This window comes from Heterodontus francisci, chromosome 19, assembly GCF_036365525.1.
Source record: "Heterodontus francisci isolate sHetFra1 chromosome 19, sHetFra1.hap1, whole genome shotgun sequence".
Lineage (NCBI taxonomy): Eukaryota > Metazoa > Chordata > Chondrichthyes > Heterodontiformes > Heterodontidae > Heterodontus > Heterodontus francisci.
In genome coordinates this window covers 86,278,154-86,299,847 of record NC_090389.1, presented here as the reverse complement: position 1 = coordinate 86,299,847, position 21,694 = coordinate 86,278,154, and the positions used below count along the sequence as shown (strand labels likewise).

Here is a 21,694-nt window from a genome sequence, read left to right as displayed (position 1 = left end):
CGTGCTACAGATACACAAATCACTAAAAGTAATGACACAAATTAATAAGCCCATTAAATAAAGCAAACTGAGCACAGGGGTTCATTTCGAGAGGGCTAGAATTGAAAAGCATACCAGTTAGACTGAATGGCCTGTTTCTGTGCTGAAGATAATGTAACTCAACAAATATGTGAAGCATTAGGAATTAAAGTGGGAGTGGAATTTTTGCATTTCTCTGAAATTGAGAAGCCTTGGCCTTGATGAGATAAATGAAGACGCCCTAAGCAGCCAAGCTTTGGATTTGATAGTGACAGAAATTGAGTAAAAGTAGGAGAATTATCTAGACCGGCAGTATAGAATCATAGTATCATAGATTGGTTGCAGCACAGAAGGAGGCCATTCAGCCCATCGAGTCCATGCCGGCTCTCTGTAAGAGCAACTTAACTAGTTCCACTCCGCCATCCTTTCCCCATAGCCTGTTCTCCATCTCTCTTCAGGTGCTTATCCAATTTCCTTTTGAAAGCCACCATTGAATCCGCCTCCACCATGCTCTCAGGCAGTGCATTCCAGATCCAAACCACTTACTGCATAAAAAAGCTTTTCCTCATTTCGCTTTTGGTTCTTTTGCCTATCACTTTAAATTGGTGTCCTCTGCTTTTTGACCCTTCTGTCAATGGGAATAATTTCTCTCTATCTACTTTGTTCAGACCCTAATCAAACCTCCTCTCAACCTTCTCTACTCTAAGGAAAATAATCGCAGCTTCTCTATCCACATAACTGAAGTCCCTCATCCCTGGAACTAATCGCGTAAATCTTTCCTGCACGCTCTCTAAAGCCTTCACATCCTTCCTAAAGTGTAGTGCCCAGAATTGGACACAATAATCCAGTTGAGGCCGAACCAGTGTTTTATAAAGGTTCATTCCTTACTTTTGTACTCTCTGCCTCGATTTATAAAGCCCAGGATGCCATATGCCCTTTTAAGCACTTTTTCAACCTGCCCTGCCACCTTCAATGATTTGTTCACATATACCCCCAGGTCGCTCTGATCCTGCATCCCCTTTAGAATTGCACCCTTTATTTGATATTGTCTCTTCTCATTATTCCTATCAAAATGTATCATTTCACATCTCTTTGCCATAAATTTCATCGGCCACACATCTGCCCATTCCACCAGCCAGTCTATGTCCTCTTGAAGTCCATCACTATCCTCCTCACAGTTCACAATACTTCCAAGTTTTGTGTCTCGTGCAAATTTTGAAATTGTGCCCTGCACACACAAGTCTAAGATAGAACAAGAAAAGCAATTGTCCTAACACCGACCCCGGGGAACCCCACCATATATCTGGACAGGAACAGGAGGGTAGAGTATGGAAGTCAGCAAGAACAGCATTGGGATAGTCGAGTTCAGAGTTACTTTCTACACTTTCCTGTTCCTTTAATTGCCATAACTCTAGCAGACTCGGTGTACCCATGTTCTCTGGGAAACACCAGCCTGTGATATTTAGAGGCAAGTCACTGTCAGTTGCTGTTAATGACAGAATCTTCATTAATACTCCAGGTGGCAGGAAGGAAACTTTGGGCAACCCTGGAATGTAAAACTCAAGCTTAGTGTCACCTTTTCACTGCTTCCTGATATACCTCGTCTTCTCAGCACTGGTGGTCCCAGTGATGGTGGTGTCCTGCATGGTGGTTCTTGGCCCTTTGTTCCTCATCCTGTATCTATCTTGTGGGGCTGTCTCTGATTTTATGTCAGCAGTGGAGGGCTTGGATGCAAGTTGAGAGAAAAAGTTGCCATTTGAGTACAACACACTGGAGGAGTTTTTTTAATTCATTCTCAGGATGCTGGCGTTGCTGGAAAGGCCAGCATTTATTGTCCATCACTAGTTGCCTTGAGAAGGTGGTGCTGAGCTTGCTCCTTAAACCACTGCAGTCTGTGTGGTGAAGGTGCTCCCACAGTGCAGTTTGGGGGGATGTTCCTGGATTTTGACTCAACGATGATGCAGGAACGGCCGATTAATGTCCAAGTGTGTGACTTGGACGGGTACTTGGAGGTAATGACGTTCTCATGCACCTGCTGCCCTTGTCCTTCTAGGTGGAGGTGATTGCGGGATTGGGAGGAGCTGAAAGCAGAGAACCGACAGTGGGAGCTGACAGAAATGTACAGTCTGGCACTTCTGGATCCATTATTTTGGATGAAACTGCTTCATTAGGAGGGAAACTTGAGGGAGAATATGACACACCTGTAAGAGGAACCTGTCCTAGTAAAGGGAACTTGATTATCCATTCTTGCTTCATGTATTTCTCTAATTCGGTGCGTGGCTGCTATATAACGAGATAGAAAACCCAGCTCTGGCAATGATACTGCACTCAATGGGTTAATGTTTGTCTTGTTTAAGTGGTGAATGGAAAATTGCAGATAATGCGCTGGGCCCAGTTTTGCTCGATAGCGCCAGCAGCCATCACGTGATCAACATCTTCAGTAATAACCTTTCACTACTTGACCTTTGAACGGGTTCCATCATGAAGGGCATCTCCTAGGAGACGGTGCATAATCACGTACTGTAGTTATTAATCTCTCCTCCCTTCCAACCCCCATTTTATCATCTATCCCCAGACTTTATAACCCTTGGGAAAAAAATACACGACATCAGAGAGCAGAATTTGACTTTTGTTTAGTGTGTTGTTCAGTAACTGAGAATTATATGACAAGAAAGAATGATGTTACTCAACAGTATGGCTAGGAATTACACACTGTCTGATAAGTATTTTAATAGCATTTGTTCTTTCAACTGTTGCCATTGTTGTTTATTTGAGCTTACAACTCTTAATTATCCAATTATCAAACTAGGTGCAACCACAATAGCAACGTTTAACCAGCACTCTTAAACAAAGGTGCATCAGCCTCGATTTTTTGCTGAAGGGGGGCTTAAACCCATGACCTGTTGTTTCAGAAGTGAGAGTGATATCTATGGAGCTGCAGCCAACCCTGTCATTAAAAGAACATAGACTCCTGACTACATAAGAACATAAGAATTAGGAGCAGGAGTAGGCCATTTGTCCCCTCGAGCCTGCTCCGCCATAAGATCAGGGTTGATCTGATTGTGGCCGTAACTCCACTTTCCTACCTGCCACCTATAACCCTTGACTCCCTTATCAATCAAAAATCTGTTGACCTCAGCTTTGAATATATTCAATGACCCAGCCTCCACTGCTCTCTGGGGAAGAGAATTACAAACATTAACAACCCTCTGAGAGAAGAAATTCCTCCTCATCTTCATCTTAAAAGGGAGACTCCTTAATTTGAAACTGTGCCCCCTAGTTTAGATTCACAAACGAGGGGAAACATCCCCTCAGCATCTACCCTCTCAAGCTCCCTCAGAATCTTAAATGTTTCAATAAGATCACCTCTCAATGTTCCAAACTCCAATGAGTATAGGCCAACCTGTTCAACCTTTCCTTATAAGACAAACTCCTCATCCCAGGAATCAGCCTAGTGAACCTTCTCTGAACTGCTTCCAATACAAGTATGTTCCTCCTTAAATAAGGAGACCAAAACTGTACACAGCACTCTAGGTGCGATCTCACCAATGCCCTGTACATTTGTAGCAAGACTTCCCTACTTTTATATTCCATCCCTAGACTAGAACAGGGAGTTTGATTGCAATGTAAGAAGCAGCACAATGGGCAACATGGAGGCTGTGTTCCTTCATGCACCTGAGTTCTCTATCTTGGCCATGTCATTCTGAGCAAGTGCTGAGCTGAGGCCAACATCTGGAGGTTGATCCCCCGCCCCTCCGCCAGCTGCACTTGGAGTCCTCCCCATGGTCAGGCTCGCTAGAAACCCAAACATTTGATTGCAGTTTGTATGAGCCCAGGAGAAAAGTGAGGAGAACACCTATTTCTTCATTTTTGGGGCCCGGGGAGAGGTTCGGAGGAAGGAATTGGAATCGTTTCCTCACAAAACTGTATTTTTGTCTGGCCAGTTGAAGTCTGTGATGAGGTGTTCCTGGCCCTGGCAACTGATTAGGTTTGTTGTCTGAATCTCAACTGTCCTCTGTAAACTGGAATTCACACATATCTTATCAATTGATCAAGTTAAATATTGGCCAAAGCTTGAATAAAAACAGTTTTGCATTTTATATGTGGGTTGAAGAAATATATAAAGGTAGATTATGAGACTTCATATTGGATAAATATGGATTCACTGCCCAGCATCTTTCGCCCACTGAACTGGACAGCACAAAATTTGCTCTTCATTATCCTGAATCTACCTATCCTTGGGTCACCTCAAAGTAGGTGATGCTCAATTTAGTGATAAGTGGTGAACCAGTGGTAATTAGTGACTGTCTCAGTAATATAAAATGTATAATACATAAAATATAAATGTAAAATAGACAATATAAAATAAAGGATGCAATTCTAAAGGGGTTCAGGAACAGAGGGACCAGGGGTATATGTGCATAAATCATTCAAGGTGGCAGGACAAGTTTAGAGAGCGGTTAATAAAGCATACAGTATCCTAGGCTTCATTAATAGGGGCATAGAATATAAAAGCAATGAAGTTATGTTAAACTTGCATTAGAAAACTGATTTAACCTCAACTGGAATATTGTGTCCAGTTCTGGGTGCCACACTTTAGGAAAGATGTGAAGGCATTGGAGAGAGTACAGGAAAGGTTCATGAGAATGATTCCAGGGGTGAGGAACTTCAGTTATGTAGATATATTGGAGAAGAGAAGGTTGAGAGGAAATTTGATAGAGGTATTTGAAGTCATGAGGGGTCTGGACAGGGTAGATAGGGAAAAACTGTTCCCACTGGCGGAGGAATTGAGAACGACAGGGCATTTAAAATAATTGGCAACATACGCACAGTGGCAGCAGAGATGCACTGCAACAACGCACCAAGGCTCCTTAGACAGCACCTTCTAAACCCGTGACTTCCACCACCTAGAAGGACAAGGGCAGCAGATGCATGGGAACACCACCACCTGCAAGTTCCCCTCCAAGCTACACACCACCCTGACTTGGAACAATATCGCTGTTCCTTCACAGTTGCTGGGTCAAAATCCTGGAACTCCCTTCCTAACAACACTGTGGGCGTACCTACTCCACATGGAATGCAGCGGTTCAAGAAGGCAGCTCACCACCACCTTCTCAAGGGCAATTAGGGATGGGCAATAAATGCTGGCCTGGCCAGCGATGCCCACATCCCATGAATGAATAAAAAAAAGCAATAGTGACAGGAGGAAAACCTTTTTCATGCAGCGAGTGGTTAGAATCTGGAATGCACTACCTGAGAGTTTGGTGGAGTGTGGTCGAAGCATTCAAGAGGGAATTGGATTGTTATCTGAAAAGGAAGAATGTGCAGGGCTACAGGGAGTAGGCCGGAAGTAGCGCTAGGTAAACAGCTCTTTCTGAGAGCCAGTGCTGACAAGACGGCCGAATGGCCTCCTTTGGTGCAGTAACAATTCTGTGATTCTGTGAATTATGGCCATATGACTGAGTTTACTATTAGGCTTGGAGGGGAGATAGAAGTAAAGTATTGGTCATGGAAGAACACAAGGACACAAGAAATAGGAGCTGGAATACACCAAATGGCCCATCGAACCTGCTCCACAATTCAAATATTGATCTTAGGCTTCAACTCCACTTTCCCGCCTGTTCACTACATCCCTTGATTCCCTGAGAGACCAAGAATCCGTCTATCCCAGCCTTAAATATATTCAATGATGGAGCATCCACAATCCTCTGGAGTAGAGAATTCCAAAGATTCACAACCCTTTGAGTGAAGTAATTTCTGCTCATTTCAGTCCTGAATGATCAGCCCCTTATCCTGAGACTGCGTCCCTGTGCTTTAGATTCCCTGACCATCGGAAACAATCACTCAGTGTCTACCTTGCATTGGCCTGCAGAGTAGAGAAGAAGGATACAATACCACAGGGGAAGTTGAAGATTAATAAAGTGGATAGAATTCCAGAGAATATTAGAAACAGAAATATTGGAATGGATAAAATAATGCGACTGAAGCTCTGGAAATCTCCAGGCCCAGATGGTGTATACTTGAGGATTTTGAAAGAAATGGGTGAGGAAACTGGGATGCGTTAGTTGCAATCTTACAAAACTCATTAGATTCGGAAGATAGAAAATGTGACACCCTTATTCTGAAAAGTTTGCAAAGACAAATCAAACCAATACTTTTCTTTACGGCCTTATATCTCCCCTTCAAGCCGAATAGGGAACTCAGTCAGAAAGCCATTATTTCTAAGACACTCACTAACAAACAACTATTGGCCAGCACTGGGATAATTGCTAGAATCCATAATGATGGACACAATAAGAGAGCACTAGGAAAGGTATAAGTCGATTAGGGAGAGTCAGCACAAAGGGTACATCCATGTTTAACTGACCTAACAGGGCTCCCAGAGAGATCGAGGATCAATTAGAATCCTAATGCATTGATTTTGAGAGGGCATTCAACATGGTCCTGCATGAGATTATGATCACATGAAATTGGAAGCAACATCATGACATGGTTGACAAAGTGGTTTGGAGGTAGAAGGTAGAAAATTGGCATAAATGGGATATCTTTTGCTGGCAGTTAGATAAAGAAAGAGATTTAGGGGTCCATGTACCTATGTCAGTAAAAGCTAACTCTTAGATGCAAAAAGAAATCAAAGAAAGCTCATGGGGTGCTCGGCTTTAAAAGAGGCATAGAATATAAAGACAGGAAAGTGCTACTGCATTTATACAGTACATGAAGCAGAGTTCCTTTTGAATATTAGGATAAATTGTACAATTCACAACTCTTGCTGCAGCCCATTGCATGGCATGAGAGCCAATTGGGAAATTGGGCACCCCAAAGGTTAGTGTCCCTAACTCACAGCCTACACCATCTGCTGCCGCTGAGGAAGGATGTACTGCACTTGGAAAGGCCCTCAGGCTTTATGAGCATACTAACTAAGATGAAGGAACTATGATAAAAGACTGGGTAATTTGGGTTACATTTCTTCAAGGTTAAAAAGTCATCTGATTGAGCTGTTACAAATAAAGCGAATTAACAAAGTAAATAGGAACAACTCTGATAGAAAATCCAGAATGCGTGACCATGAGCAAATTAATAGCAAATGCAGGAAAATATTCACACAAATGGTTGTGAAAAGATATACCTTACTCTACCAGAGGTCTGCAGATATACAATCAAATGAGATGTTTAAAAAGGAGAGGTATACTTGCTTGGGGAGTGAGGCTACTAGGGGATGTGGACAGTGGGCAGGCAATTAGGGCTAAAATATTAAGAACTGCTACAACCAACAAAATGGTAGCACAGGCTTGATGGGCTGAATGGCCAACAGCTATTCCTGTATTTGTTTTGGATGTAATTTGGGATGTTTTCCTATATGAAAGGCGCTATGTAAGGTAAGGTGAGGGGGTGTTGTTGGGAGAAAATGCACCCCTGCTTAATAGACCCAATATAGTGGATTAGGCGAGGGATGTCGTCAGGGTGCCTGCTGCCGGTTCATGATGTGCTGGTGAAGAATTCATCCAAGTCTTCATGTAGAATCCATTAAATTCTTTATTCAAATGCAAGAGGATAAATAAATGACCGCAAACCCACCTGTGTTTCTTCTCTTGATAGCCAGTTTGGATCCATGTATCCCAATGCTATATTTGGCAATATGTGATACAACATTTTGGCACAGAACACCTGTGGAGAAAGGACTCGGTCAGGGGTTGGGCCTTAAAAAAAATTCTTCGCTTTCTCCTTGGGACTCTTCTGTCCCCATTTAATCCCGGAGCCATGCTCTTCGGCAGCGTCAGGATGAGACACTCTCCCAGCGGCTTGTACTCCCTCTTGGTAGCAGGGACCCACTGGCAGCCTATCCTGAATCACAACCAGCCCCCAGTAAGATTTGGTGCAGGGTGCAGTGGGAAGATTTTCCCCTGGCACAAAGAAGGAAAATCTGACCCTCAGCATTTGGCTCCTACAAGAAGAGCAAACACTTGTGCCAGGTTCCTTCTGCATGCCGGTGGAACCAAGTCTCATGAATAATTGGGGGCCTTTGGCAGTGAGGACTGGAAATTGATGAAAATAATGCAGGTGGGGGCGGGATCTTTCAATGAAGTATTCAGGGTGTTTTTACCTTTAGAGGCGTTGCTGACTCAGGGTTCATTAACACCAGGGGCGATATAAAAATCACCCCAGCAATGTCGTCCGGTCTCTCGTGCACAACGTAGATTGCCATCAATCCTCCCTGAAATGCAAGAGGAAAGGAGAGTTAAGATAATGACACTGTTAGGCAAAGACCTTGATGTGCTCAGGTGAGCAGTCACCATGAATGATAGCTCAGTGGATGAAGGTGCTATTCAATGTTGTGAAAGGCCACACGGGTAAAAAGGGCCCAGGGTGATTCCTGGTTTGTATTCGGATAATCTCAGTCAGGGCAGCAATTTGATTCAGTGGCGGGTGAAATTCACCTTGTTGGCAGCAAGAAAGGGGCAATAACACACCAGCAGCCCATATTAACACACCGCCCAATTATCTTCTCCCCTTAACAACAACTTGCATTTAGATAGTGCCTTTGATGTAGTAAAACAGGAGCATAATCAAATAAAGCTTGACACTGAGTTTCATATGGAGGTATTAGGTCAGGTCAGAGGAAGGTTTTAAGGTGGAGAGAGAGAGTTGGAGAGGTTTAAGGAGGGAATTCAAGAACAAGGGGTCCAGACAGCTGAAAACATGGCCGCCAATGGTGGGGTGAAGAAAGTGGGGGATGGACAAGAGGCCAGAATTGGAGGAATGCATAGTTCTTGGAGGATTGTAAGGCTGGTTACAGAGATAGGCTCCTAAGTCAATGAAAAACCAAATTGGGCACGGTGTGTTGACTGCCGATGTGCTGTCACACGCTTTGCGCTGCCTTCCTGGGTAAATTTCACACATGCTGACGCAGATTAGAGTCACATTGGCCTTGACTGTTGCAGGTGGTCTTCTATCGAGGCCTGAACGGACCTTGGCTGAGACACTTCCTGACATATCATCCGGGATTGGGCATGGAGGAGTATTGGTGGAACACTGCCTGTGGTCAGCACCTGCAGAAGAGGAAGGCTCATCACCACCTTCTAAAAGACAACTACGGATGGTCATTCAGCAATTTCACCATCCTCTAAGAGTCTAGGACTAGGAGGCATAGTCTAAAAATTACAGCCAGGCCTTTCAGGAGTGAAATTATGAAACACTTCTACATGCAAAGGATGGTAGAAGTTTGGAACTCTATTCCGCAAACTGCAATCGATGCTAGATCAATTGTTAATTTTAAATTTGAGATTGATAGATTTTTGTTATACGAACATACGAATTAGGAGCAGGAGTAGGCCACTCAGCCCCTCGAGCCTGCTCCGCCATTCAATAAGATCATGGCTGATCTGATTGTAACCTCGACTCCACATTCCTGCCTACCCCCGATAACCTTTCACCCCCTTTCTTATCAAGAATCTATCTACCTCTGCCTTAAAAATATTCAAAGACTCTGCTTACACTGCCTTTTGAGCAAGAGAATTCCAAAGACTCACAACCCTCTGAGAGAAACAATTTCTCATCTCTGTCTTAAATGGGCGACCCCTTATTTTTATACAGTGACCTCTAGTTCTAGATTCTTCCACAAGCGGAAACATCCTTTCTACGTTCACCCTGTCAACATCCCTCAGGATCTTATATATTTCAATCAAGTCGCCTCTTACTCTTCTAAACTCCAGTGGATACAAGCCTAGCCTGTCCAACCTTTCCTCATAAGACAACCCGCCCATTCCAGGCATTAGTCTAGTAAACTTTCTCTGAACTACTTCCAATGCATTTACATCCTTCCTTAAATAAGGAGACCAATACTGTACACAGTACTCCAGATGTGGTCTCACCAATGCCCTGTATAGCTGAAGCATAACCTCCCTACTTTTGTATTCAATTGCCCTCACAATAAATGATAATATTCTATCAGCTTTCCAAATTATTTGTTGAACCTGCATACTAACCTTTTGCGATTCATGCACTAGGACACCCAGATCCCTCTGTATCATAGAGCTCTGCAATCTCTCACTATTTAGATAATATGCTTCTTTTTTTTCTTCCTGCCAAAATGGTCAATTTCACATTTTCTCACATTATACTCCATTGGTATTAATGAGTATGGGGCAAAGGTGGGTATACGAAGTTAGATTGCAGATCAGCTATTATCTCATTGAATGGTGGAACAGGCTCGAGGGGCTGAATGGCCTCCTCCTGCTCCTATGCTCCTAAGTGGAGACCAGAGGGTGCTAGGTTTACCCCCTAGCCCACGGTGGTTTTGCTGCAATGAGCTGTCGGTGATAATGTAAGCCTCAGCATCCTCGGACAACCCTGAGGGATGGAGTTGGGGATGGTGACTGGGCAGCTGCACCCATAATACCTTTCTCCAGCATAATTTAATATCTTCAGGAGATGAGGAAAGGAAAGTGGGGGAAAATACTGGCACAAAATCAAAGACTTTCATCCAACAGGATCGAAATACAACATTGCAACATAGCTGTCTCAGCTGATTCAAAGGCAAAGAGGTCAGCTAAGGACATTTGTGGTTCTTTTTCTTAAAGGGGCTTTGCCACAACTCATTAGGTAATTATTTTTCCTGCACCTTGCAATGCTGTCGTTTACATCACTGAATGTTTTGCAACGTTTGCCTGTGACAGCACTGGTGGTCCTTCGACCCCTACAAGAAGATTTCCCATTAGGTAGTTGTGTTAGCTCAGATGGCTAGCACGTTCCTCAGAATTAGGCCAACAGTGTGGGTTCAATTCCCGTTCCAGCTGAGGTAGACATGGGGATCTGCCTCTTCACCCTGTTCCTATTGGTGGAATACAGATGTTAGACTGTGATGCTGACACAACCAAAGCAGAAGCATTGACTGCATCGATGGAGTGCTGCACTGTTGGAGAAGCCATTAACACCCAGTTCAGGTGGGCATTGACGACCCAGTGACAGTATTTGAAGATAAGCAGTGTGTGTCCTGGCCAATGTTTCTCCCTCTATCAATGCAATCAGAAAAGAAATAAAAGTAAAGGTCACCTGGCCTTTGTTGTTGCTGGTGGGATCCTGCTGTGCACAGCATGATGCTGGTGGGATCCTGCTGTGCACAACATAGTCTCTTCACCTGCCTACATCCCAAACATTTGCTGCACTTCAAAGTTATCTGCTGTGTATGAAACACTGTGATATTATTGAGGGAACTGGTAATAGATGACACAAATACATGCCTTTCTTAAAATTGTTGTCGGAATGGATTGGATCTTCACTCGTTCCCTTCCCTCCCCCAAAGCCTCTTTCCCCTTTAACGGTTACACAGAATTTACAGCACAGAAGTAGGCCACTCAGACCAACAGGCTCCTGCCGGTGGTTATGCTCCACATGCGCCTCCTCCCATCCCTTTTCATCTCAACCCTACCAGCATAATGCACAAATGGACAAAAAATACAGCATCAATTCTCTGAGGATTAACAGAGTCGAGGCATAAATCTATATTTGGATCTGAATGAAAGAGCCTCGGGCAGCAGAGTCTGGCCGTCACATGCTGGCAGCTCATTCCTAGGAGCTACCTGAAATTGTCTTGCTGCAATTTACACTTTAATGATTTGTTCTCATTGGGAGGGTCCAATCTGTGATTTCTGCGTAAAGATTTTTCAGTGAAGCTGTTAGCTTTGTATGTGTGTGTAATGCACAAAGAGTCGAATAAAGTAAATCAGGAACAATTCCTATTGTTTGGTGAATTGGCAACTAGAGGACACAAGTTTAGGGTCAGATGATTAACAACCTTAATTGCCTGCCTGGCGCCATTGTGCCTGCCACTGACTGATCCGTCCCGCAGCCCACATCTGGTAAAATTGGTCGGTGGTGGGAACATGTCAGGGTGCCAGCCCAACACAGGCCCACGTCATAGCCTGACTGCACCTCATACCTCACTATTTCTTAATTTAGTGCTATCTGTCTCTCCCAATCCTTTGTGCACCTTGTTTCTCCTTTCTAATACTGCGTCTACGTTCCCACCTGCCTGCCAAGTTAGTTTAAAAGCTCCCCAACAGCACTAGCAAACCACACTACGGGGACATGGGTCCTGGCTCTGTTGAGGTGCAACCCGTCTGGCCTCTATACATTCCTCCTCCCGCAGAACTGGTCCCAATGTCCCAGTAACCTAAAGCCCTCCCTCCTGCACCATCTCTCCAGCCACGCATCCATCTGCTCTATCCTCCTATTTCAATACTCAATAGCATGTGGTACCTGGAATAATTGGGAGTACACAGTCAGAATCCATAATAGTTTCTAAAAGGAAAGCAGATAATTATATGAAGAAAGGAAAATTAAAACATGCATGGGGTATGGGCTGGGTTATTAGGATTGAGGTGGACAACTCTTTCTGGACAGCTGGCATAAGAATGATAGGCTCAATGGCCTCCTTTCACACTGCAAAATCTCTATGATTTTACACAGCTGTTTGAAGGCTTTTCTTTATCCCGTGTGTGCAGTACAGTGTGAAAATCAAATATGCAGTTTGAGCAATTAAGATTGGATTTTGTATTTAACCTTCCAAGCATAGCTTCATTACCTCCCCTCACACCAACACCACACACAATCACCTGCCACAGAAATGATATTGCAAGAGACCCTAGTCATGTATACGGCACAGTGGCGCAGTGGTTAGCACTGCAACCTCAGAGCTCCAGCGACCCGGGTTCAATTCTGGGTACTGCCTGTGCGGAGTTTGCAAGTTCTCCCTGTGACTGTGTGGGTTTTCGCCGGGTGCTCCGGTTTCCTCCCACAGCCAAAGACTTGCAGGTTGATAAGTAAATTGGCCATTGTAAATTGCCCCTGGCAGAGGTAGGTGGTAGGGGAAGTTGGGGATGTGGTAGGGATATGAGATTAATGTAGGATTAGTATAAATGGGTGGCTGATGGTCAGCACAGACTCGGTGGGCCGAAGGGCCTGTTTCAGTGCTGTATCTCTAAATAAATATACATAAGGTGAGGATCTGGTTTAATCGCATTAAGAGTCATAGTGTGGAATCTTATGAGTGCCGTAGCGTTCCCAACGGCGGGACCCCAAGTTATCATAACTACTGCTCCCGCCACAAATCCCGTTTCCCAGGCGATTTTGAATTTAAATTAGCCATGCGGCGCCGGACATGGGGGACACGTGGGATCATGCAGTGGGGGCGGCCTTTCATTGATGGAACCCACCATCACTGTCCCAAGCACCATGATCGTCACAGATATAAAACATTCTGTACTTGCAGCCTCAAGGCGCAGCAGCCTTCCTTTCATGCAAGTATCTTCAGACTAACTTAAATTGAAACTTTTACTTAACTCAAAATGTTTTTACCTCCCTTATTTTGTGAAAGTCACCACCTACTTCATATCATTTATTTTCCCTAAAGCCAAAGTGAAACTCGTGGCAGCCAGCGTCCCGCCTCACGGTTCAGTGATGCCTCCGTGCAGGTTCTCCTCCAGGCCACCAGGGAAAGGCGGGAGGTCCTCTTCCCTGCAGATGACCCTCCCGCCTCATCAAGGCAGCCTGGATGGAGGTAGCAGAGGAGGTCTCGAACCATGGGGTAACTCACAGAGCATGGGTGCAGTGCCGCAAGCAAATCAATGACTTGCTTGGATCAGCAACCACCTTCTCAAGGGCAATTAGGGATGGGCAATAAATGCTGGCCTGGCCAGCGTCGCCCACATCCCATGAATGAATTTTTAAAAAGCAAGAGTAAGTGGTCCTGGTGAAGCTGCTGCATTGATTTCTTCCATGACTCTGTGTCTTTAAGGCAGAGGATAAGCAAGGAATGTGTGAGCAGCCTTGGTGCCATCTACTAAATGATGAAGATTGGCATTGTTTATGTGATTGGATGTGTCGTGCGAAAGCCAATGCAGAATGAGTGATGTTGATGCATATATGTAATGGTTGTGATGCATCATTTGCCATGTCATTAAATCTGCACTGTCTTTTGCAGGATAAACGAAGCCACAACCAGTGTGAGCATGCTAAGACAGGAGGAGTGGTCCCTGGCATTAGGCTGCTGACCATGGCTGAGGAGGAGGCTTCAGAGATCATGAGAGAGGAGGGAGGCAGGGTGAGTGTAGATGGCGAGGCAGGAGCCGCAAGGCGTAAGGATGAAGTGTCATCTCTGCTCTTGCAGCCATATGTGAAAACTGAAGGAAATTGATTGAACTCATGTGAAGCACATGCTTAAGGTGCCTCGGATTGTGTCTCCACTGCAGGTTCCCACACTCGAGTAGCAGAACACCACGTGGCCCAAGAATCCTCCACTGGGGAGGAAGAAGAGGCCAATGTCCCAGAGGGTGCACCGTTACCTGCCTCTTCTTCCACCTCTGCCAGTGCAGATACATCCACACGGTCCACGGGTGGGGGTTTAAGATAAGAATCTGGGCAACAGGCTGGTGATCACGGCACAGACAGGTCCCAGCAGCAGAGGGAGCATGTGCCAGCTGCAGCCCCTGATAATCAGAGGACTGCTGAGGGCCAGCCCCCGCTCAGCCCCACACTCATGATGATCCTCGGTTTGTTGCTATGAGAGGTCTTCTAGATGTGCAGCAAAACTATGTGGAAAATATGTCGGAGCTGCCTGAGGTCATGTGTGGCTTTGTGCGTGCCATGGACGGGTCCATGCAAGCCATGATGTTTGCCATGTCCCAGGCGTTTGAGCGCATGACTTCCTCAGTCAAGAGTCCGACGAGCTCCGTGGTGAGTCTGGTTGAGCACTCGAGCCATATGCAATCTGGCCTGTGCTCCATTGCTGTAGTTATGGGCTCCATGCAGCAGAGTCTAAGTGAGAGGGGGACGAGGAACCTGGACCTCCCTCCAGGTGCTCCTTCCCCTCAGGGAGCCAGGCAGGTGCCATCATACACACAGTTGGAAGAGGAGCATGTGCCAGCTGACCCGGGGCCTTCCTCTCAGGACACCCCCAGGGTAAGAGGTGTCTCGTCCTCCCCCCACGACATTGACCCCTTTACCTCCAGCAGGCAAGCACATGGGGGATACTCAAGCACCATGGCTGCAGACCCCTAAGTAGGATGGAGCCATCAAGGCCCCATTCTTCCAGAGGATGCACGCCAAGGTCATCCACAGCAACAGGGCAGTGCACTGAGCAGACTGCCCCCACCTCAGCTGCTAATGTCAGGATAGCACCTTGACGTAGCGGGAGAAAAAGGAAATTGAAAGTTTTGATCACAAAGGTGTCACAGGTGCAGTACAAGTTGTCACAATTACAAAGCTGTGTTAAAATATTTTTCTTTCATGCAAAATTTGATCCACTCTGGGTAATGTTTTGCTTGGTTACAGATGGATACAAAGATGTTTTTTGGACGCCTATGACAGGAACACAATGATGTTTGCAAAGCATCTCAGGAAATGTCCAGTGTCCATATCTCATTGGAATTTGAGCCTTCACTCTTCAGTGATGGCTGTTTTCCTATTAATGATAAATAACTCTTTCCAGTACTGTCATGCCTTACTTTGGTTTTGTACGTCATAAAGCTGCTTGCAGTGGTGTGTAGTCACATTCATAATTTCGAATGCCAGTCACATGAAAGTGCAGCAACACTGTTAAGATTGCAAAAGGGAATTTCTGTGAGGAATTGTTATGTTTCTCCTCCCAATGTTCCTTGATAATGTGGCTTATTGTTGGCTGAAATGTGCATCAATTAGGTTCTCCCTGATGTCCCTTGCATGTCTCTCTATGGCCCTCATATTGATAATAACCTCATCAATAGTAATGAACCTTTGCAATAGTAATAAACTTATTTAAAAATAAAATATAAGACTCACCAGCTACCCACTTGTTGCTTGTTAATAATACTGAACATTTTTAACGTTTTTAAACTCCCAGTTGTTTAGACTCAGTCCCTAAGCTGCAATATTCACTAGCCAATCAACTCACCACTTTCCTGTGATGTCACGGTTTGATTTGATTGAGGTTTTTGCTTTCTTTTTACTTATAAATGGCTTGTGGAGTTTACTGTAGCTGGAAATAATGAAATGGTTAATATTATTCATTCTCAGGAAGTTTTAGCATTTAATTTGACAATACCACCACTGAATCCCCCACCATCAACATCCTGGGGTCACCATTGAGCAGAAACTTAACTGAACTAGACATATAAATACTGTGGCTACAAGAGCAGGTCAGAAGCTGGGAATGCTGCGGTGAGTAACTCACCTCCTGACTCCCAAAAGACTGCCCACTATCTACAAGGCACCACCTTCAACATTCACTCCCTCTACCACCGACGCACAGTGGCAGCAGTGTGTACCATATACAAGATGCAATGCAGCAACGTATCAAGGCTCCTTTGATAGCACCTTCCAAACCTGTGACCTCTACCACCTAGAAGGACAAGGGCAGCAGATGCCTGGGAACACCACCACCTGCAGGTTCCCCTCCAAGCTACACACCATCCTGACTTGGAACTATATCGCCGTTCCTTCACTGTCGCTGAGTCAAAGTCCTGGAACTGTGGGTGTACCTACACCACATGGACTGCAGCAGTTCAAGAAGGTGGCTGACGACCAGCTTCTGAAAGGCAATTATGGATGGGCACATCCTATGAAAAAAAAATCAGCAGTGTGATGGAATACTCCACTTTTTTAAAATTCCGTTTGTGGGAGTCACTGGTTAGGCCAGCATTTATTGCCCATTCCTAATTGCCCTTGAACAGAGTGGTTTACTAAGCCATTTCAGAGGGTATTTAAGAGCCATCCACATTGCTGTGGGTCTGAAGTCACATGTATGCCAGACCAGGTAAGGACGGCAGATTTCCTTCCCTAAAGGACATCACTGAACCAGATGGGTTTTTACAACAATTGCTTCATGGTCACCAGATTTATTAATTAAACTCAAATTTCACCATCTGCCGTGGAGGGATTTGAACCCACGCCCCCAGAGCATTAGAATTGGCTCTGGATTACTAGCCCTGTGACATTACCACCGCCTCCCCCAATGACTTGATGGGTGCAGTTCCATCAAGACTCAAAAACCTCAACACCACCCAGGACAAAGTAGCCCGCTTGACTGACTCCACCCACCACCTTAAACATTCACTCCCTCCACCACCACTGTGGCAGCAGTGTGTACCATCTACAAGATGCAGTGAAGCAATTTGCCAAGGCTTCTTCAAAAACACCTTCCAAATCTACGACCTTTACTACCTAGAAGGACAAGGGCAGCAAAGACATGGAACACCACCACTTTCCATTTCCCCTCCAAGCCAGACACCATCCTGACTTGGAACCATATCGCCATTCCTTCACTGTCGCTGGGTCAAAATTCTGAAACTCCCTCCCTAACAGCACTGGGGGTGTACCTACACCACATGGTCTGTAGAAGTTCAAGAAGGCAGCTCACCACCACCTTCTCAAGGGCAATTAGGGAATGGGCAATAAATGCTGACCTCACCAGCAATGCCCACATCCTGAACAGATAGAAATTTTTAAAAATGACAGGGTACAATTTAACTGACCGTATTAATTAACCTCTATTGAGATACAGAGTTGGTGGATTCGTGGCTCGTGCCTGTTGACTTATTTTTGCAATCACATTGTGATGAAACAAGATAGTCCTGATAGTCTTGAGATACAAAGTGGGACAATAGATCAGGATGGTAAACAATCTGGCATCTGGAGCTTTGAAAGAATTCTCCCATTTCTGGGAATCTTGTTCATAATAACACTTGTCTTGCCATAATGAATCAGCAATGACAGCATGCATGACTAGAGGCCTATAAAGGTCTAGAGCCTTCTTTAAAAATTTGTAGAGCAAGTTGGGATCAAAAGGATTGACCTGAAACCTTAACTCTGTTTCTCTCTCCAGAGATGCTGCTAGACCTGCTGAGTATTTGCAGCATTTTCTGTCTTTATTTCAGATTTCCAGCATCTACAGTATTTCGTTCTGCCATCCTGTACCTGTCTGGGAGTGTTTGATGGGACAGTGTAGAGGGAGCTTTACTCTGTATTTAACCCCATGCTGTATCTGTCCTGGGAGTGTTTGATGGGACAGTGTAGAGGGAGCTTTACTCTGTATTTAACCCCATGCTGTATCTGTCCTGGGAGTGTTTGATGGGACAGTGTAGAGGGAGCTTTACTCTGTATTTAACCCCATGCTGTACCTCTCCTGGGAGTGTTTGATGCTGGCATGGACTATTCAAATGGAAAGTGTTCAATTTCAGGGAACTAAGAGCCCCCAATTCAATGAACACAAAATTTATTTGAAAAAAATTGACAACATCAATTCGAGTGAAAAACAATTTACAGTCTGAGCTCGTGTGTGAATTAAAAGTGGAATGTGGGTGTAACCTGGGAATGAAACCAACCCTCCTCTCAAGGAACCTTGTTCACTCCCCATCCCTTGGTTCTCAATGTTCCTATTTGAATGTATCCTTTCAGTAATTGGGATCCTTGCTGAGTCTGCATTGTATAGTTTTACATTGATTTTCTCTTCCTCCCCCAGAGATTAAACACTGTTCTTCAAAATGGACGAGCTGGGCATTTCAAACAGAACTCCAGGCCTGAACACAGTCACTTCAGTTGATTTTATAGTGCCTGCATTTTGAAGCCTCTCCGTCTTGGGAAAATGATCTCCGTGTGACACTTGTTCCCCTTTCCCTTATAGTCGGGCACTAGTCCCGCTGGGCTCCACATGTGCGCCTCGTGTGGACCCAGTTTGAAAAGCTCGGGTCTATGTCAGAATTTCTCATTAACTGTTTGCCCAAAGGGCCACCATCCCAAATCAGTATCTTGCTGCAGAGTCACTGCCGGTAATGAGTGAATCTGTGTCTGCAATTCCCTCACGTGGTCAGCTCCTGATTTTAACTGTATCCCAGTGAGTTAAAGAAAGACTTGCATTTATATAGCACCTTTCACAACCTCAGGGCATCCCAGGATGATTTACGACAAATGAGATACGGAGAGTGAAAGTAGCTTTGAGCAGTTGCACACAACAGTTCAGCAGACAGTTTTACACTGCCCTATAATCTATTCCATTGACATCCAGTATAGAATCAAGCAAGCAGGAAACGGGCTGCTGACTCCCCCTCACCTGCTTTCCGCTACCGTCCCCAAGACCAATTTCACCCCAAGGAGTTACGGGAGAGTGAGACAAAGTAGAGGAGGGGTTGAGGAGAAAAGGGGAGGAGACAGTGTGATTGCACAGTAAGACTATATAAATACAAGCATTTATTTATACTGCTTTGGATTGAATTGATTAAAATCCATTCCCATTTATTTGTGGAGGGGGGTTGAGGGGAAATATCAAAAAATAGGTGACCTTTCACCTGGGCAATTTGGATGCAAGAACCAATGGGATGAAGGTGATTCCTGCCTGTTCGTTCCGGGGGTCGGTGGGTGCTCAAGGCAAAATAACTTGTGTCAACCAATTTGCTTCAATCCAGTTCCAAGTGGGCTTAGATCCTCAGCCCCTAACTCTACACAGAATCTCATTCAGAAGATGATGTGTCAGTAGGGGAAACGTCACATTAACGGAGTCAGGGTTGAGGGGACAAGTGAGGGGAGTGTTTTTCCCGAGACACCCTCTTCCTCCTCCATATCTCTGAGACCAATTGTAGCATTGGCTAGTAGTACCCCTTGGGCAGGGAGCAACTACCCTGATACAGACTGGAGATCTCACCTGGGGATGGTCAACAGTATTGCCATCACTGAATTCCACCACCCCCCCCCCCACCCACCCCCGTCAACATCCTGGGAGCCATCAGCGACCAGAAACTAATCTGGATCAGACACATAAATACTGTAGCTACAAGAGCAGATCAGAGGCTGGGCATTCTACGGCAAGTAACTCACCTGCTGACTTCCCAAAGTCTGTCCACCATCTTCAAGGCTCATATCAGGAGTGTGATGGAATACTCTCCACTTGCCTGGATGAGTGCTGCTCCAACAACACTCAAGAAGCTCAACACCATCCAGGACAAAGCAGCCCGCTTGATTGGCACCCCATCCACCACCTTAAACTTTCATACTCTCTCACCACCGCGCACAGTGGCAGCAGTGTGTACCATATACAAGATGCATTGCAGCAACTCACCAAACCTCCTTCGATGCCACCTTCCAAACCCACGGCCACTACCACCTAGCCACCCAGAAGGACAAGGGCAGCAATCATATGGGAACACCACCACCTGCAAATTCCCCTCTAAGACACACACCATCCTGGCTTGGAACTATATCGCCGTTCCTTCACTATCGTTGGGTCAAAATCCTGGAACTCCTTCCCTAACATCACTGTGGGTGTACCTACCCCACATGGACTGCAGTGGTTCAAGAAGGCAGCTCACCACCACCTTCTCAAAGGTAATTATAGATGGGCAACAAATGCTGTCCTCACCAGTGATGCTCAAATCCCTCGCACAAATAAAAAAAATTGTTCTCTGTTGGTTGGTGCAGCTACACACTGGGCAGGTCAAGTACCCACTTTGTCATTAGAAGCATCCACAGTGTTGTTTTTGCAATGGGACAGGGTTGAGAAGAAGAAGGAACAAAACACTCCTCATGTCATCCTCTTTGTTCAAGGTTTGTTTATAAAGTGAGGCATTCAGTTTTATAATGGGCCATCGCTTCTTTCCAATGGCTGAGCAGCAAGTAACACATTAATGTTGTATCGTCAGTGGCCCGAAGGTTAATTAGAAGATAAATTAATCATATGGTGGTGGCTCCCAGAGGGAACTGGCCGTTAATGAATGCAGAGTTAATTTCATTTGCTGCTTTCAATTGCTGTAACTGCCAAAGAAAAGACAGGTTGTCAGTAACTGATGGGCTCACTCTCGTGCAGCAGCCCAAATATCAGGGGTCGGCCACTGCAGGGAGAAGCAAGTGATCATGGAAGCTGGATTACTGAATAATTTCAATGTCACAATCACTGTACCAGACTGCTTTTCAGATATGTAATTAGTGTGGATGTATGGTAATTAATACTTTGGAACACACACGCGTGTGCTTATTTAGCATTTAAGCAACAAGGGATCAAGGTGCTTCAAGCCGAATGCATTGCAGTGTGGCTCACTGCTTTCTAAAATATGACTCCAGCCACTCAGCGGGTCTTTTTTATTTGTTCCTAGGACATGAGCATCTTTGGAAAGGCCATTTGTTGCCCTTCCAGAATTGCCTTTCAGAAGGTGGTGGCGAACCACTGCAGTCCATGTGGGGTAGGTACATCCACAGTGCTGTTAGGAAGGGAGTTCCAGGATTTTGACCCAGTGACAGTGAAGGAACGGCGATATAGTTCCAAGTCAGGGTGGTGTGTGACTTGGAGGGGAACTTGCAGGTGATGGTGTTCCCATGTGTCTGCTGCCCTTGTCCTTCTAGGTGGTAGATGTTGTGAGTTTGGAAGGTGCTGTCGAAGGAGTTTCGGTGAGTTGCTGTATCTTGCATATGGTACACACCGATGCCACTGTGCACTGGTGGTGGAGGGAACAAATGTTGAAGGTGGTGGATGGGGTGTCAATCATGTGGGCTGCTTTGTCCTGGATGGCATCGAACTTCCTAAAAGTTGTTGGAGGTGCATTCATCCAGGTAATTGGAGAGTATTCCATTACACTCTTGACGTGCCTTGTAGATGGTGGACAGGCTTTGAGGAATAAGGAGGTGAGTTATTTGCCACAGAATTTCCAGCCTCTGACCTGCT

The 21,694-nt window shown here is 45.2% G+C and overlaps 1 protein-coding gene across 2 annotated transcripts in view; it reads right to left on the bottom strand.

Annotated features, from left to right (window-relative positions):
* LOC137380268 (monoglyceride lipase-like) overlaps positions 1-21,694 on the bottom strand; it is an 82,860-nt gene that overhangs the window by 5,532 nt on the left and 55,634 nt on the right. Inside the window, exons 5-6 of one of the 2 annotated variants that reach the window (XM_068052155.1) lie at positions 8,120-8,230; positions 7,594-7,683 (exon numbers count right to left, since the gene is read on the bottom strand). In XM_068052155.1, the coding sequence (XP_067908256.1) occupies positions 7,594-7,683; positions 8,120-8,230 (201 nt within the window). The remainder of the gene's footprint in view (positions 1-7,593; positions 7,684-8,119; positions 8,231-21,694) is intronic. The other variant, XM_068052156.1, reaches the window with a different exon arrangement.